The sequence below is a fragment of the Copadichromis virginalis genome, linkage group LG10 (assembly GCF_057382275.1).
Source record: "Copadichromis virginalis isolate Kocher_CV1m ecotype Utaka linkage group LG10, C_Virginalis_male_GT1.1, whole genome shotgun sequence".
Taxonomy (NCBI): domain Eukaryota; kingdom Metazoa; phylum Chordata; class Actinopteri; order Cichliformes; family Cichlidae; genus Copadichromis; species Copadichromis virginalis.
In genome coordinates this window covers 11,128,608-11,146,279 of record NC_140627.1, presented here as the reverse complement: position 1 = coordinate 11,146,279, position 17,672 = coordinate 11,128,608, and the positions used below count along the sequence as shown (strand labels likewise).

Below are 17,672 nucleotides of genomic sequence, written 5' to 3'. Positions count from 1 at the left end.
TCTCTCCACAGCTGTAAAATAATCTTCGGAAGCAGAGAAATTGGTTATACATGCGTATTTATGCATAAATAGACTGGCGACTCGTTTACCTTATCATGTCACCCTTTCATATATATATATATATATATATATATATATATATATATATATATATATATATATATATATATATATATATATATATATATAGGGAGAGAGAGAGAGAGAAAGAGGGAGAGAGATATTACACCAGTATGACATATCTCATGTGTTCTTGTTACAACATTTTTCCTCCCCCAAAACACTGAAAAAAACCCCGCAAAGGCTCACAGAAGCACAGTTTCAGTGTGTACCGTGTAAGGGCTCAATACCCGCGGTGTTGTCTTTCTGGGTGCGCTGGAAAGTGAAGCAGAGTGAAATGGTGACAGAGAGGCTAGCCAGCGTTGGCTGAGCTCAAATGTCAAGTGACAGGATAACTGAGGGGAGGTGGAGCTACAGCTTTTGGTTCATGAAGGGAGGGTCTTGTCTTTGTGGCTTTAACAATGCAAAGCCACCGCTCACTCCTCTCCGCTCGTTTCACCCGTCGGCGACCAATAACGAGCAGGCAGACCTCTCAGCTGCGAGTGAAAGTGAGAGGCAGAGATGAAGAGGACGAGCAGCCAGACAAATGTAAAGAGTGAAAAGGTGGAATCAGACTGCTGGAAGATTTTTTTTTCTTCCTTTCCCCCCCTGAAGTGCCTTAGCAACAGTCCCTGATCAGCTCAAAGTCTATTGGTCAGGGCTCAACCCCATGTGGGTGTTTGGACCAATGAGCGGTCTTTGCTGCAGAACTAAGCGGGGAAAGTCTCACAGGCTAGCAATACCTGCTAAATTGTGCCCCCTGGCGGTTCAATGAAGGTCTACAATCTGTTCTCAAGTGGATGGGAGCATAAACTCTCAGTCCTGTAACTTTTTTTCTTCTTTGCAGTCTTGTCTGTCATCTTCAAAGTAGTTCGTGTAAATGTGGATGTAATTTAAACTTTGTGATGCATTAGTTTACCGTGACTATAACGGAGCAATAATACACTGATGCACAAAGTGGAGAAACAAAAGCAAAGACTGGAAATTAAAAACAGTTTGTCATCATATGACCATATATATAAACGTGATTTCATGCAGTTATCATGAGAGAGGGCACGAGGAAACAAAAGAGACGAGTCTGTAGTGCCTCCATGTGGCTAATATGCAGTATTACATAATGGCAAAACTGCTGTACGTTAGAGCAGTTTGATGCTATAAATGCATTATCACTAGTAAATATATGTGTGTCTATGTTTTATGGAATCACTCTTGTTTTTAATATGATTGTGCAAACATTTTTAACTACTTTATTTTTGTATTTTTTATGTTTGTTTAAAACAGGTCTGTCTTGTAAATGAGACATTGAGTCTCAGTGGGATTACCTGTATCATAAAGGTTAAATAAATATGTATTTAAAAGTGTGTCATACATTGAATTGCTTTAATGTACTGCATTATATATTTATTCATCAATAATAAGCCATCATAAAGCACTTCATTTGTAATTAAATTACTCAACAGCCATACACAATCTTCCTGTATTCTGATCACATGTTCATTGCCTGTCTGAGCATCATTGAAACAGTGATGCTTCATGTTTGTAAAGAACTTTGTATGAAAAGTACTCTTGCCCTCTTTGATCCACCCCAAGAGACACACAGACATGCAGTCAGGCAGGCGGAAGGATGCCTGCTGGCTGAGATCTAGCACTGTTTCAAAAGCTTTTTTTTTTTTTAACAGTATCATTTTTGGCTGATAAGATTCTCTGTTAAATGGGTTTCTCTGCTGAGCTAGAGCCTTGTTCAAAATTCACAATCTGACAGCACAGTTTCATCACACTGACCATTTTTCTATGAAGGGAACCAGACCGGTACTTTGGAGTTTCTGTTTCCCTCGAAGAGCAGCAGAGGGCAGTGGAGCCGGGACTACACACTTGGTCTGGATTTATAATTTTAATTGGTAAAAATGCTGACAGCTGAAAAATGTCCGTTCACATAACTGCATCATCAGCCCCGGCTACATAAGTTATGATTGTCATAACTCAAGATTAGATCAGAGAGGCAAGCTGGTCCCTCAATGAATAACAACACTCAGTCACTCAAATTGACTTATTAGGGCAGTGAAGGATTGTTGCTCCGGCTAATTTGACAGTTTCCATTTGCATAACACCGACTTTGGCAGAGGGCAGTATGGACAGCTCCACAAACTCCCGCCGCTGACGTGTAGCTCCTTTTATTTGCTTTGCATCGCACATTATTTACATGTGTGGTTCCCATCACTTCATATTGGACATACCCCGAAAGCCTAAGTGTGTTCATTTGAACTGATTTTAATGAGAGAGAAAAAATCAATACACTTGTCTATATTTAAAATATGAATATGAACGAACATTTTCCATGAATTGCTCTTTTTGTATGCTTTTGTATTGCTATAACAGAATCCGTCACCATCTAGCTCCTTGGACTGGTATTTTGAGATAATTCAAATTGTCATAAAAAAAGGCAGCTTACAGTAAATGTCAAAGCTTTTAGACGCCTCAGCTGCACATCCGTAACTTTGAGCTTTTCACACACTTTCCAGTTCTTTCCATCTGCAAAAGGTGGGTACAGGTAACCCTGAATCAAATGTTAATCTTTATCCTAGCATGGTTAATTAAAGCAAACAACCTCTGACGGGACACGTGGGCGGTGGCTTGATATGTTTATGAGGTGGAAAACAGGCTCAAGTGAGCTTGATAAGGAGAGCCTGTCATCAAATACTGGCTGACAACAAGTTGGATGAAGAAAAATATACAGTAAAAAATAAAGAATATGCAATATAGGTTCAAAAGCTGTTATTATAAGTGAGAGGACAAAGAGGAAAAAAAAACTTTGGAAAAAGGACGCCGTCTTCAGATGGATTACTCGCTCTGTACACAGTGAGCTGCCAAAATAAGTGCCGAAGCCGTTTTGGCAGAACACTGAGCCATTTGCTAAGAAATACTTGCACTGTACTGCAAGGGAAGTTTCTTGAGTTGCTATGAAGTACTTTTGCTCCAGTGTCCTCACAAAACTTGCATTTCGAATTTTTTATTCTTGGCTATATGTATTAAAAACAATACCATCTTTGGTACCAAAGCTTATAGACACTCGATTATCCTTGTCCAAGTCATTATGCTCTAGTTTAACTATTGTTTTCAGCTATACAGGAGAATGACATAGTTACCAAGTGTCACTATGTAGCTGAATTTCCATCCTTTATCTGTTCATGCCTCTGGCTTATCCATGCTTCACGGTGAGTAGTACTTTACTGCGAAACGTGTATACGTAGTGCCTTTTTCTGGACTGTGAGCCTTTTGTTCATCGCCAACATAGATTAGATGGATTTGCATTTTAGGATTCCTCCAGTAGCATCTTCCTGAATACATTCCAGTGTCCTCTGTTTCATTATCGTTCAGCAGACCTCGGGCTTATGCGAGAGTGAATACCAATTACAGTTTTTCTTGGGAAAAATAAGTCATTGTGACATCCTAGCTATCCTCTTTGAATTTATTTGATTAGGCCATCAGTATGATATTGGCCTCTGTCTCAAAAATCAAGCCACGACTTCATTAAGAACATTAAAAAAGTTTTGATAGTTAGCTTAAAAGTCAATATAGCTGATGCACTTAACCTAACCACAACAGGTCTATAAGCTTTAAACACTGTATGTTTGACCTATACTGCAGCAAACCTGCATATCAATGCCACCATCCATTAGAAGGCCTGTCGTTGGCACACACACTTCCTGCTTTGCCTATCTGCTGTGTGACATTTAAATCCTAACCGTACACCCTACGCTGTCATAGTTCTGCAGAGAGCACAGTGCGAGACATTGAAGAGACACGTTGACCATGGAGATCCTGCAGCTGCCTTTAGTTTGTGCTCTTATAATCAGTAGTCTCACATCAGCAACAGTTGTTCAAGATTTTAATCATGTGGAGAGATGCAAGGACTCCCTCTATATGGGGACTCCGCCGCGGGGTTTTGTCGACACCAAACTGAAGAAGATCTGCCAGCGATATGCTGACAAACCCCGTTATGTGACCTTGTACGATCCTTCTAAGAGGATCCCAGTTTACTCGGCTTATACCTTCAAGAAAACTGAGGGAGACAGACGTGTGGACTACCCCTGGATGTACGAGCCACAGGTTAGTGTTTCAAAAATACTTTTTTTTTCATTCATTAATCCTTGAATTTTAACCATTGCCTAATGAGATATTCCACACTTGTTAAAAAAGAAGCTTTCAAGGAAGCCAAAATTGGAAAGAAAAAGGGACATAAAGGCCTTGCATAAAGAACTTTTATTGGGTATCTTGTGCTATTTCTTGGCATGTTAAAGACTGCTTTAAGTTTTATTTCATTTCCCCAGCTGGCAGAGCTCGATGGCAATGGGAACATGTTGCCCTTCCCAACTGGCTACCTGCACATGAAGTTTGAGGACAGCCAGGCAGTGCTGGATGACTACTCTGATGTGGTTCTTTATGAAAGAGGTCACCTGAACCCAGACCAGCATCAGTCCAGTCCACACGACCGCGCTGCCACTTACACACTGACCAACGTGGTCCCAGAGATACGAGAGTTTAACATCGGGCCTTGGCGAGAGTACGAGGAGCGGATCCGGGTGCGCCTTAACAACTTCTGCCGTGGCACTGCCTACATTGTCACCGGAGTGACCACCAGGGGCAACATGATCCGTCGCAACAATCAGAACCGCGTGGCCATCCCCGAAGATGTGTGGTCTGCTTACTGCTGCACCGAGTATGACCGCAACGCGCCCCATGACGTTCGCGTTCTCTTCCCATCCCATGCAGCCCTAGCCAAAAACGCCAAAGAGGGCAACAGCATCCACGAGATGACAGTCCTGGAGCTTGAAATGTTTCTGAGAAATAACATCGAAGTCGACACCAACCTTCAGATCTTCTACGACAACTGTGTCTCTCCCTCACCCCTTCCTCTTTATCTGCAGCACACCATCTGAATGCTATCTCAGCTACATCCTCTGTGTGCATATGGGTTTATGTAGCCTAACAGCAGCCATTAACAATAATAAAAACAATGATAGCAGAAGTAAGGTAATTCAAATTTTGTCCTGCAAGATATTATCTAAGAAAGGAGTCCGTATCAGAATAAAATGAAATGTTCTTCATTCAATAAAAATGTTCTGGGTGATGGTTTTCAGGCTTTAGAGGAGGACTACTCTATTTAGAAAAGGATTGCAATACAGTTATGTAATCTTGTGTGGAAGGCTATGGGAATTGGCTCATTTAATAAATTGTCCTAATCTAATATCCCAAACTGAGTTTGTGTTGCTTTTGTGTAAAATACTAATCTTTGAACCCCACTTTCAAAAGTATATGGACACATTTGCGTAAAAAGTTTTCAATAAGGCTATCATTAACTTTGGCATTAATCCGGATGCAGATACATGAACTTTTCAAAAAGGATTCTTTACCCGAATCCTAACACTGAATACTGCATGTCATATCCAACTGCAATGAAAACAACTGGAATATATGATTTTGATGTTCTCAAGAATTATAACACAAATATCTGCTCCTGGACAGATCGCGGCACTCATTCATGGTGTAGAGGGAATTTTTCAGCTTTTGCAGAGGCATTCATTATCAGACTGCTCTTGTTTTAAAGCTGACAGCAAAAAGAATCAGAAATGTGCTTTCGGACATAAAGGCTCCTCTTACACTACAACAGCTGTCCACTGGAGTCATTTACTTGAAATTCTTGTAAAATGCCAAAGAAAGGGTGTTGTTAGATCAGAAATAGCCTCCCTGTGGTATATTGTGGAGCAAGTTTCATTGTCTGTCCAGATATAAAAACTGGATTTGACTTTTATGGGTGTCTGTTGGGTTTTAGTGTCTTTAATCGGTTAGTTAACCTACAAATAATAAAAGACTTTTGAATATATATATGTTTTTTTAAACCCACATTTGTAGTAAAGTTCTCAAATTGAAAACCAGAACTATAACAATCTAAATTTGATCATTCTGAGGACATTCAAAAAACAAGGCAATGCTCTGTCTTTGTGTTGGTAAAGATATCCTCGTACAAGATGCCCTTTAAAAAAAAGTTTTGATGTGTTCTCTATAATTTCTAGCTCAATGCTGCCATCTAGTGTAGAGAAAAAAAACTTAGGGTTCAGAAAACATCATCCAAGTGAGTATATTCAGAGAGCAAAAGACCTGACATTACATTAATGTGCATCTAAACAGCTGTGATATGTATTTATGAATTATACTAAACCTTGTGGGGTGTATTCATTAAAGCAGTTGTTAAAGTATAAATAAGGATGTGGTGTTTGAGATAAAAGAAATGATGAAGATGATGTTTAGTAAACCTGTTAAATATATTGTATACCAGTTTGAGTTCTCAGGCTTTTCATTATGGAATTCCTATATATTGATCTAAAACTGTTGAACACGGAAGCCTGTACACAGCTGCAGGAAGCATTATGCGCAACAATGATCTGTCCTTTTTGTTTGTCCACTGTAAAGATTTCGAGGTGTTTCACTTACAGTGCCAAAAGTGGAATTGGAAAAAAGATGATCAGTTGATTGGAGAATAAATCTGACGGGGGAGATGTAAAAATAGGAGCAACAAGTTCTTAAACCATTTACTGACCACTGATACCAAAGAAATTTACCTTTGGCAAAGGAGGTTTTATTTTCACATAAGGACCTGAATGAATGGAAAGCGTTCCGCTAGCTTTATCCAACTAAAGTAGTGCATTAGTCTGGTGTATTTGCTGTAATAACAAATTATTGTGTACCAGCAGCTGAATAAACAGATGAGAGGACAGTTCCTAGCATGAAACCCTCACTGCCAAGTTATGCCAGGCTTTGAAATTAGAATTATTTGGATGTGAATGAACTGAACCACAATCAGAGCTCAGTTTGTGTTCATTCCTGTTTATTTAACATAATGATGAGTAGCCTTATACTTTTAAGAAGAAGGTTTCATCAGCTATTGATGGCGTGGTGAGACTGGAAGCATTACTGCAAAAATGAACCAGAGTTTTTTTTTTCCTCCAAATGGCAGACTAACAGTAGGACATTTCCACGAGGATCCGAATATTACACAGAGCCATATCTCTGCTTGATGAGCATTCTGCAAAACCAAGTCAGCGAAAGGCAATGGTTTTTACACCATGTGTGCTGGATAAGCATTGGTTTATCTACCAGAATGCACAGAATTAGCTGGAGCTCTAATTTTGGTGCATGTGTGGCACGGCTTGGCAGTGTTGTGGCAGAGCTAAAACATGTCAAAGAATTGTGTTTTATTTTTTGACTCGGGTACTATGCTGCCACACACTGTAATCTATCATAATGAAAATCTTCTTTGCAACTAAGAAGTAATATGATGGTTATGATAGTCTCATCATCATTATGTTTGAATAAAGCAGAAATCAGGGTTGAAGAAGGTAGAGGCTGTGTGATGTAGTTGGGGAATGAGAAATGAGCAGGGAGGGAGACACTGAAGGTTGGTTTTAAGGTATATGACGAATAAAGAGTCCTTAAAGTTGGAGACACTCCATTCTATGTCCCCAAGGGATGGGAAAAAGCACATTACCCTCTGAGGTGAAGTTAAATCAAGGCATATTGAAATGGCTCTAGGCACTTATTTGAGCAGTTATTTTGAAGCACATTTTTAAATGAACTTTGTCACAAACTGGACCACACAGGCACAACAGAAAAGGAGATGCACACAAATGCCAATTAACAAACTGCTCCTTTGAAATTAAAGAAAAAATGAACGAACTTCAACCAACCATGGTGAGTGATGTCAATACTGGCAATGATGTGAGTAGACATTCTACATATATAGAATTACCTGTCAAATCTTTTTCGAAAAATGCTTTTAAAAAATTAGCAGACTTCATCCTCTTCCCCTATTTGGTTTTATCCAAGTCTTACTTATCTTACTATCTAAAATTCTAAAAAGTGCTACTACTTTTCAATTCTTCTGCAGATTTCAATTAAGAATTCTATGAGTGCAACATCTCTCTCCTGCAATACCCCTGGCCAAGATCACGAACACTACAGTGTAGAAAGAGGACATCAGCATTATCAGGTGCAGTGGAAAACAGGACTGTCGTCAGTATGTGTCACAAATGACTCACTGGAGAGGCAGCTGAATGACACCGAGGACAGTTACACCACAGAACTGGCCACCCTGCAAGTACAAAAACACGAGACAGGGAAACAGAGTTGTGTCCAAAGTCTTTAAATAAAATACTTATGTAACCTTGAAACACCCTAAAGAAACTCAAGTAGTTTCTTGGTACCAGAAACAGAAAGGAAACAATGAACCAGAGTTTACACTCTGAAAAATATAGCTAAAAGAAGACATAAAATGCTAGGTGACTACAGATGAAAAACTAGCCGTACGCTAAACCTGATACAGGGTCACGAATGGTAATATTCATGTCCAATATAGATATATCATAATACAAATAGAATCAGAAAATAATGCTTTGCATAGTCACTTTGATAAGTTTAAAGAATACAATCAAAATGTTGGACTGGAAGAAGTGAGAAGGCAAAAGATAATGTTTTTAAGCACATTCCTTACATTCAAATTCATCTTAGATGTAGCTTTCTTACCAAACATACATTTGTTTTCTCCTGATTGAGTCCGTTAAAGATAAAATTATATTTATCCACCCTGGTCTTGTAGACAGTTCTTAAAACCTACAAATGACTGCAGGACCCAGGTGAAGTTATAGGGCATGTTTGACCTGTTCTATTTTATTGTTCTAGTGGGACAATACATGCCTTCAAAAACACTAGCAACTAACTCTGTAATTTTTTCCTTTCTTTATTTTTCTTGCCTTCTTAACCCCTTTTTGAAGTTTTACATTAGTCAGATTCTTTCCATTGTCAAATTCTTTCGGCAGGAGTTCTGCATCTGTTAGCAAACATTAAGTACTGTAAGCTAGAAACTGAGCTAGCTAGCATGAAACTAAGCTAGCTTACTAAATAACTACTAGCTAAATAGCTTTTTTTGGTTTCTTGTTTTTTTTTTTTACCAGACCAGAGGTTCTTGGCAGTGACTAAATCTGAAATCCAGGAATTAATTTTTACTCACTCTAACCATAGATGATCTAAAACATGGACGAAACTTTGAAGCTTTAGTTCAAAATATGAAGGCAAAGAGGAAGTGCTTTAAATTCGCATTTTATCTGAAGGTCAGCAGGTGGCTGTGGCTGCAAAAAAAGCTTCTGGTCCTTTCTATCTTGACTACTATAAACACCTTCCGGGCAAATTTATTGGCTCATTCATTCATTTTGGGTCAAACCAAATTAAAAACAAACAAACAAACAAAACTGCTCATGGTCTACTAATTTGTAAATCATAAACTGGAAGCCAATGAGAATGCAGATTTACAGTTACACCTGCCTGTCCTTGCCACATCCAATTATTTTTACAACAGTGGAAACAATAGCAGACATGCTTCTCTCCAGACTTCAAAATGGACTTCGGAAACTTCACATCAGAGTAACTAACATCTTTTTTACACTAAGGCTAAAATGACGCCATGTTTTGTCTTTCTGTAAATTAGAATTTGCCTGCTAATGCGATACTTAAATACTAGGAAGCCAAGTTGTGTTCACATGCTGCAGAATTCCTCTGCCACCCAGTGGCCAAACCACAAACACCTTTTTAGCAGTACAAACCCAGCCATGTCATAAAAGCGATGGCACAGCATTTGTTTAAGAATGTCTTTTAATGTTTTCCAGTTCAGATACACAACATACAGTGTGTAATAGCCTCTATTTGAAATAGAAATATTAACTTTAATTCTTTCAACCCCTTCTGGTCATTATGCTCTCTCACAGTCTCTTGAGCCTCAAGCAGGTTTTACTGAATCAAATGAAACAGACAAACAGGTGCAAGCCTTCACTTTACCTTTCTGGCATTAAATCTTATATAAGAAGAAGAAGATATTTGGATCGGTGTAATACTTTCTCCCCTTACCTTAAGCCAACATCAAAACTGTAGTGTAAACATGTAAACTTGGTGAGTGTGCTTCCGTTATCTGTTGGCTCGTCCAAATCCCTTGTTTCCAAAAAAGAAGGAAAAAAGAAAGAAGGAAAGAAAAACACACATTTTCTTATGCTGTGGCTAACTTAAACTCACTAACAAACAGCTGGATCAATAATCCCCAAAATTCAATGTGCAGACAAGATTGCAAAAAGGTAGCAAAACAACCACCGTGGTTACTAAAGTTTGAAATTAGACTAAAAGAATACAAAGGATTTCACAACTTCCCAATTACAGGTTATACTGTATGACAATGCCCGAGACAATGTGAGACACTAACAAGTAAATTCAACAGCATCACAAAGAAAAAAAAAAAAAAAAAATCTTTTTTTTTCTATTTTTGAGCATATTTAAAGAACTAACATGTTGTTTTTTCCAAGCCTCATTTCACAAATCTTCTCAATTTCCTCCTTTTTCGTGTGTTCTCCACAGCTGTTCTTTGGCTTTTCTTTTCTTTTTTTTTAAACCAATGAAGGGATTCATTTCACTCAAAAGCTGCCTTCATGATTGATGGAATAGTGTCAGGCCTGTACGTCACATTTTAGGCAAGACTATTTTTATCACAATCTATGCGAACCTGAGCCGTAGACATTCCTTTTTCATGTTCATGCTGCCCTCAACCACGCTGTGCCCATACAACCTACTGGAACCTGACCTTGAGTTCAAGGAAACAAAGGAGAATCGAACATATTTGAAAACCATGTAAGTCACCAAAACTTGCACCTGTTGTCACAAAGAAAAGATCCGGCCAGTCAGTCAAACCAAACGACAAACATAATATTTACAAATTCCAGTTTTGTTCGCTTACACTTAAAAAAATGTACAGTTTGTTTTTATGTGTTGTTGGGTTCTTTTTTTTCCTTTTTTTGTTTTTTTTTTTGGGTGGGTTCTTTTTTTGTTGTTGTTGTTGTTCTTTTGTCCTCGCAGCTTGCTCCAGTCCAGCGTGAGGGATGGCAGTCTGGCTCCAGAGTGTGGTTATCCTAAGCAGACGGGACATCACAAGGAAGGAGGGGGACAAGAGAGGAAGAGGACGGGGGATCCTGCTCACCTTGCGTTCACGGTTTATGTTGTGTGAGTAATGTCTGTTAAACTGGGTTTTCAGAATGTATCCTCTGCGCACTGACGGATCGTACTGTCGCTATTTTCGTCATCGGCACTGTGTTTGTCCAGCGTTTGTCCTAATGTCACTGTTTCTGTTTAGTTTGCTTTGTTTTTTTTGTTTTGTTTTTTTCCTCCTCCTCCTCATTGTCCAGAGTGTGACCCGTGTCCGTGTTGGATTGTGCGAAAGATGTGAAACGCGCATACAAGGCTCTCTCACCTTTTTTTTTTTTGACCATAAATACATCTTATCCTTTCTCCTGCCTTTTGCAAAAGCCAGAAACATGGGACAACAAAAGAGCAGACGGAAAAAAGATAACTGTCGGGCAGTCCTCAAAGACTTTGAAGCAGGAGGGAGGTTAATGTCCAGTCACAGACAAAGACCTTATTTATACTCTTTGTGTAAAGTAGTCATTTCTTTTTTTCCCTAACTTTAAAAAAAAGTGCTATCTTCAGGTTGATTCAGAGACAGTGACTGTGCAAGCTCGACATTGCAAAAGATAAAGAGAAACAGCAAAAAAAAAAAAAAAAAAAAAGGGGGAAAAAAAGGGGGTGGGGGTTATAAAGGCTTTCATCAGTCTTTCCTGTAGTTTTTGCAGCACAGCCTCGGTGTGTTAGGGAATGAAAAAAATAAAGAGGAAATATTTACTCTCTTTGTTATAATCATAGTTTTACACAATATTCATCTTTTAATACTTTAATACTTTCTGAAGTACCACAAAGTGCAGCTGATATTGAAACGGGATATTAAAAAGAAAAAAGAAAAGATTTTCAAAATAAAATAAATGGCAAATCATCAAAATGACAAGCTAACTTCTAGAAAAAAACCCAGAAAAAAAATCCAAACATGCAACAAATATCCCACACAGTAAAGTTGTTAATAAAACTCCTTAAAAAAAAGAAAAGAAAAAGAGGATATATTGAATCTGATTTCTCTTTAAAGAAGAGACCAGCCACAGTGCAACATTGAGTGGAATTAAAAAAAAAAAGTTTTAAAAAAAGTGTGTGGTTCAAAACTAAAGATGAAGGGGTTGGCACTTTTTTTTATGGTAATTCCTTTTGTAAGATACAGTCAGGGTGGACCTCTCCAGGCGGTCCACTGGACGCCAGTAAAAGAGGAACTTTATCACAGTACTTGGCACCAAGAATGCTGGTAAAAACGAGATATCAGAATATCTTTTTTTTTTCATTCATATCCTTACAATTTATTAATAATACATCATTTACACTTGTGTTTTTGTATAAAAGACTCCAAAAGGAAAAAGAGAGTCTAGAAGTGATTGCAAGAAAGAGGAAAGGAATGCAGATGGATTATGTCGATGGTTTTAATAAAAAGAGCTACAAGGGCAGATGCAGAGCGAGAACGAGAGAAGCGGTTAAATGAGACAAAAGAGATTGTGGGTATGAAGATAAATAATGTAATGGATGTGATTAGAGTGTGTGTGGCTGAAATGCAGCGACTTCTAATGGGCAGCCTGGATTCCAGGTTGCATCCCACAAAGTGAGTGGGATTCAGTAATTTCCTGTACCGCCCCACAGTTGAGGCCTCAATCTGGAAATGTTTTGAAAGCAGCAGTGGTGAGTATGCACTTTTGTTTTTGGTTGGGTTTTTTTTTTTAAAGCGTGGGCAACTTAATCTCCATGGGATGCTTTATGTTATTCAGCTAGCATCACAACCAAAGAAAAAAAGAAAAAACTCAAACAAACAAACCAGTAAATATATGTCTAATTAATAAAATCGCATTTTAAAATTAAAAAGTCGTGATTCGCCATCCAGTGGATTCCACCCCTTTTCCTTCTAGGCCCGTCAAATACATTTCACGCTAAACAATAATCCCCAAAAATCACAAAGGAGGGACAGCTGTTGGGACAGAGTGCTAAACACAGGGTGCCAAATTTCACTTCCAGATTGGGCCTTTAAAGCTGCAATTTGTAAGTTTCAGGGAATCAACGCTTCATGACAGGCAGCTTGTCGGGACATATGTTGCCTCAAACAAAGCTGCTCGCTACTGTTTTATCTTTTTTGCTAAATGAGTGAAAATGAATATTTGCATTCGGCGTTAAACATAGTTTTTACACTGACACAACAACACATGCGCAAAACAACGGAGCTACCACAATACATGTCTGACTGATTGTTGATGAGCCTGAGAACCCTCTGCGAGAGCTACAAGCTTAAAGCTGCGTGTTTGGTGGCTCTCCAAAGCACCAGATGTTGAAAGCGCGTTGACGGGGAAAAGCGGTATGCATCTAGTATGACGGTGTTTTGGCAAAGGACCTTTCTTAATCAAGTCCCCCCCCCACCTTGAGTTACGGTTACAGTTTAGAGGTATTTCACTGCTTCGTATCTTACAAACTGCAGCTTTAGTTGAGGGCTTAATGAGAAAAGAGAAAAGTAGAGTAAAGAAGAAGAGAAGGTGGAGTTTGGATGGAGCAGTTTGTGTGGTGCATCTCTGTAAGCCCAGAGTGGGGTAGCAGAGCTTGTGCCTGGTCCTATACACGGGTGGTGGAGTGTTGGTGTGGCAGAGCATTGTTGCTGTGGCTGGGGACGGGTGTAGTAGACGGGGCTGGGACAGGGGGATAAGTGTTGAAGGGGTGAAGGGGCTGCATGCTGCTAATGGTGCTGGGGATCATGGTAATGGTGTTAGCTGTCATCAGTGGCACATCTTCGGGCGCTCGCCGCAGGGCCAGCGTGTAGTCAGGTGGGCACACGGGAGGCCGCAGCGGTTCCAGGTCGCCGTGGACACCGCGGGACGGTAAGGGGGTCCCGTGCTCTAGCTCCACCCTCTGCTGTTTCATCTGCAGTGACATTAGCTCCTCCTCCTGACTCAGCGCTAGGTCGTTGTGCGGTGGGGCCCCTACGACTCCCATGCCAACACCCATGCCCATTGTCGTGCCGCGTTGCGGGGAAAGTCGGCGGTGGCGTCTCTGCATGAGTTCATGGCGCTTGTCCCGCTTATAGTAAAGTGCGGCAAAGGCCAGCACGTTCAAGAAAAGAAGCGAGGCGCCGACAGCTACCGTTACGCTCAGCTCGGTGGAGTAGTCCCTCGTCTCGCTGGGGAAGGGAGGATAGCGGGGCCTCTCTGAACTGTCAGGGTCAGGATCCGGCGGGTAGGTAGAGACCACAGGGTGCCGTGTTGAGCGAGTGCCAGGATGAGGGGCCTTCCAGCGGCTGGTGCCTCCAGGTGGCAGACGGGTGGTGATGGAGTTAATGATTTCCTCGTGAAGGCTGTGGAGGTGCGGTACCAGCTCCAGCCAAAAAGCCACCTTGTTAGCGCGGTAGTTATCTCTGACACGGGGCTTCAGGCCAATATGCAAGTACTGCTTGTCCTTGGAGCTGAACTTGGTCCAGATGACCTCCTCAAATCGGTTAGGCTTAGTGTGGATGAACGTGGTGTCCTGAGGAACTGGTAGGTTAGGGTCTCTGTAAGACACAAGACACAATTATTAGGCTATAAACCTAACCTTATATTTGCTTTGATAAAGTCAGTCAACCAAAAAAAGGAACTGATATGACATTTGAGGGTAAAAGAGCAAAGAATAGCAAATTACTAGGCGCTCTATAACCTTCAAGTGCTTTACTGCAGGTGGTTTATGCTTGTTGTTGTCATCCTTGTGCTTTTGTGTTGTCATGTACCTCCTAAAGTTTATAACCTGCCATTTTAGCTGGGATGGAGGCACAAGTCAGCAAAGAACTTGGCCTCTACAGGCATCTCTCTGAATCAGTGCAGGAGCTTAGGGATTCCAAAATAGGCACACAGGCAGAAAAAGTTGGATAACATGATGTTCTGTAGAAAACTTGTTTTGACATCTTCCTTTTGGAGAGGTGAAGTCGTGATTGTAGATGGTATTCTTTTGGGGCATTAATGCATAATGTTTTTGGGGGGGTGGTGCCTGTGGTTATCGACATAACAGCAGCAGACTGGCATTTATATGGTGATCTAGTGATCGCTCTGAGCACTTTATGGTGCTGTTTTGTATATACTTCAAGCATTCTATCTACCTCACATTCATGGCCAGTTTAGAATCACCACAAAACCTATCATGCATGTCTTTGGAGAGTGGGAGGAAGCTGTAGCACATACAGGACCAAGAGACTACATACTAGAACCTTTTTTGCTGTGAGCCAACAATGCTAACCACTGGGCTGCCACAGTTTGCAAGAGCAGTGAACAAAGCATTGATTACCAGACCTCAAAAGGCTGCATCCTGGCTGCTTGGGCAAGATACTAACCCCATGTTTGCCTACTGGTGGTGGTCAGAGGGCCCGGTGGCGCCTGTGTCCGGCAGCCTCGCCTCTGTTAGTGCGCCCCAGGGCAGCTGTGGCTACAATGTAGCTTGCTATCGCCAGTGTGTGAATGTGTGTGTGAATGGGTGAATGACTGAATGTAGTGTGAAGCGCTTTGGGGTCCTATGGACTAGAAAAGCACTATACAAATGCAGGCCATAATCAATTTCTTGCAGTGAAGTCCCCTAAACTCACTGCCATGTTTATAACAATGAGTCTGATTTGCCTTAGCTAACATTTGCATGTGAAACAGTCTTACCATAATGCTGGAAATAGCAATTAAAAGATGGTAAACTGTGGCTACATGGGCTCTCTATTGATTTTTTATTGTGACAGTAACTCCTTGTCCTTCTTGTTATGTGACAACGGTACTAACCAGTGCCCTCCCCACATACAGCAAAATATGATGCTTTTAACCAATTAAGAGCATTTGCAGCATTTCAGAGCTCAGCAACGCAATGTGGGGCCAAGTGTTTTCCCCTCCAGTGGGTGTGATTATGACATAGTGTTTCACATGGTCTGCAACAATACTCAGGCAGGATGTGGCATTCAAACCATAATTAATTCATAATTAATTCTTATGGTGTGCCAAAAAACATTCCCTGCACCACTGAACCACCAGCAGGCTGGACTGTTGACACAAGGCAGGGTCTATGGATTAATGCTGTCCTCAAGTGTCCTCAACTTCTGACCCTATCATTTAGAGAAAGCAACGATCAGTTTCCAATTTTCGGGTTTTGATGATCTTGTGCCCTCTGTTGCTTTAGATTTCTGTTCATGGCTCACAGAAATGGAAACCCAGTCTCTTCCACTGTGGGGGATTCCTCTGTGTCACTATAGGTTTTGTGACAACACCAATTCTCCTCCAAACTCTTTTAACGTGAATTTCTGTGAGTTTCTAGAGATGGCTGTGTGTGAAAATTCCAGGACGGCAGTTTTAGAAATGTCATGTTCTATGTTAGTGTTTACTGAAACTCTTGTATGCTGTGTGTCTTTCAGAATCTCAACACAGAGGACTGATCCATAAAGCTTTATACACAAAAATGTTTCATCTGTAAAATCCCCAGAAATATCACTGGGCTTGTCTTTTAAAAGTCTGACTGAGTTAGTCATTGTGTTATATGTGACAAATATAATCAATACTTTATACACAATTCATAATTCACTTGAAATTAAGTGTTATACTGACCCTGACTTGGCAAAGTTGGTCCAATATGTCATCACAACAGCACTGAGCATTACGTCATTCTTGGAGAAGTTACAAGGAAACAAGTCAGTGGCCCCCACCATGGGAATCCCAAACACATAGGGGATCTCATCTCCATGGGCAGCATCTGCCCAGTCTGGCCTCGCCTCGGTCTGACAGTGGTGGTGGAAGGTATAGAAGTAGACAGGTGACTGGAACTCAGCGTGGAGTTTGGCAGTGGCGACAGCTGGGGCCACCCACTGGTGGTCTGTGAACAGAGCCAGGAGGGTCTTCCTGCGCATGTCGCTGTTGTCTCTGTCAGCCCAGTCTGTGTACATGAACTTTATGGTTTCCCTGAGGATATCTTTACCTTGGAAAAAACAGAAGTTAATGTGAGCATTTATGCCATGATAGAGTCCATGTTTGTCTGCGACATTATGTGGAAGCATGTAAGGCTGAAATCTTTTAGATTTTTTGGTCAAAACATGTTTTTTGCCACAGGAAGATTCCGAAACATAATTTACTGTGAATACTGTTGACCAGCCTGGCTTACGAAGGACTGTAGTCGCTATTCACAAGCAAATCGATGTCATTTTTATAAATGCTTAGTGCTGTTGACAACATTTAGAAAGAAACACATCGTAATAGTCTAGAAAAATAGGGATAGGATCTGACCATCGGGGTATCCATACAGATTGTCCACAAAGTTGGAGATAGTATAGTCAAATGAGGCAGCTGATATTCCATCTTCTCCTTCACTGTCATCCACAAACTTCAGGCCCTCTCCCTGGTTGACACCCAGCAGTATGTCGTAGTTGAGGAACTCGCCCTGGTGTCACGACAAACACACACAAAGCATGACATACAAAACAGAATGGAGCAGTAATGCTTGTCAGGAATGTATTTATATAGTATAGGTTAAATAATTATTTCATCCTCTGCTGAATTTGTAGGTTTGAATTTCTGATTTTATGTGATTTTCAT

The 17,672-nt window shown here is 40.5% G+C and overlaps 2 protein-coding genes across 3 annotated transcripts in view; one reads left to right on the top strand and one right to left on the bottom strand.

The window, feature by feature from the left end:
• Nucleotides 1–3,818: 3,818 nt before the first annotated feature.
• On the top strand, nt 3,819–5,354 carry LOC146699866 (endonuclease domain-containing 1 protein). The gene is made up of 2 exons (XM_085471364.1): nt 3,819–4,206; nt 4,428–5,354. The coding sequence occupies exons 1-2, from the start codon at nt 3,910–3,912 to the stop codon at nt 5,034–5,036; spliced, it is 906 nt and encodes a 301-aa protein (XP_085327490.1). The 5' UTR covers nt 3,819–3,909; the 3' UTR covers nt 5,037–5,354.
• Nucleotides 5,355–9,780: 4,426 nt separating this feature from the next.
• The window catches only part of nlgn2b (neuroligin 2b), a 65,787-nt gene continuing 57,895 nt past the window's right edge, over nt 9,781–17,672 (bottom strand). The window contains exons 7-9 of one of the 2 annotated variants that reach the window (XM_085469786.1): nt 17,364–17,517; nt 16,692–17,058; nt 9,781–14,638 (exon numbers count right to left, since the gene is read on the bottom strand). In XM_085469786.1, coding sequence (XP_085325912.1) covers nt 13,708–14,638; nt 16,692–17,058; nt 17,364–17,517 — 1,452 coding nt within the window. In that variant the 3' untranslated portion in view covers nt 9,781–13,707. The remainder of the gene's footprint in view (nt 14,639–16,691; nt 17,059–17,363; nt 17,518–17,672) is intronic. The other variant, XM_085469787.1, reaches the window with a different exon arrangement.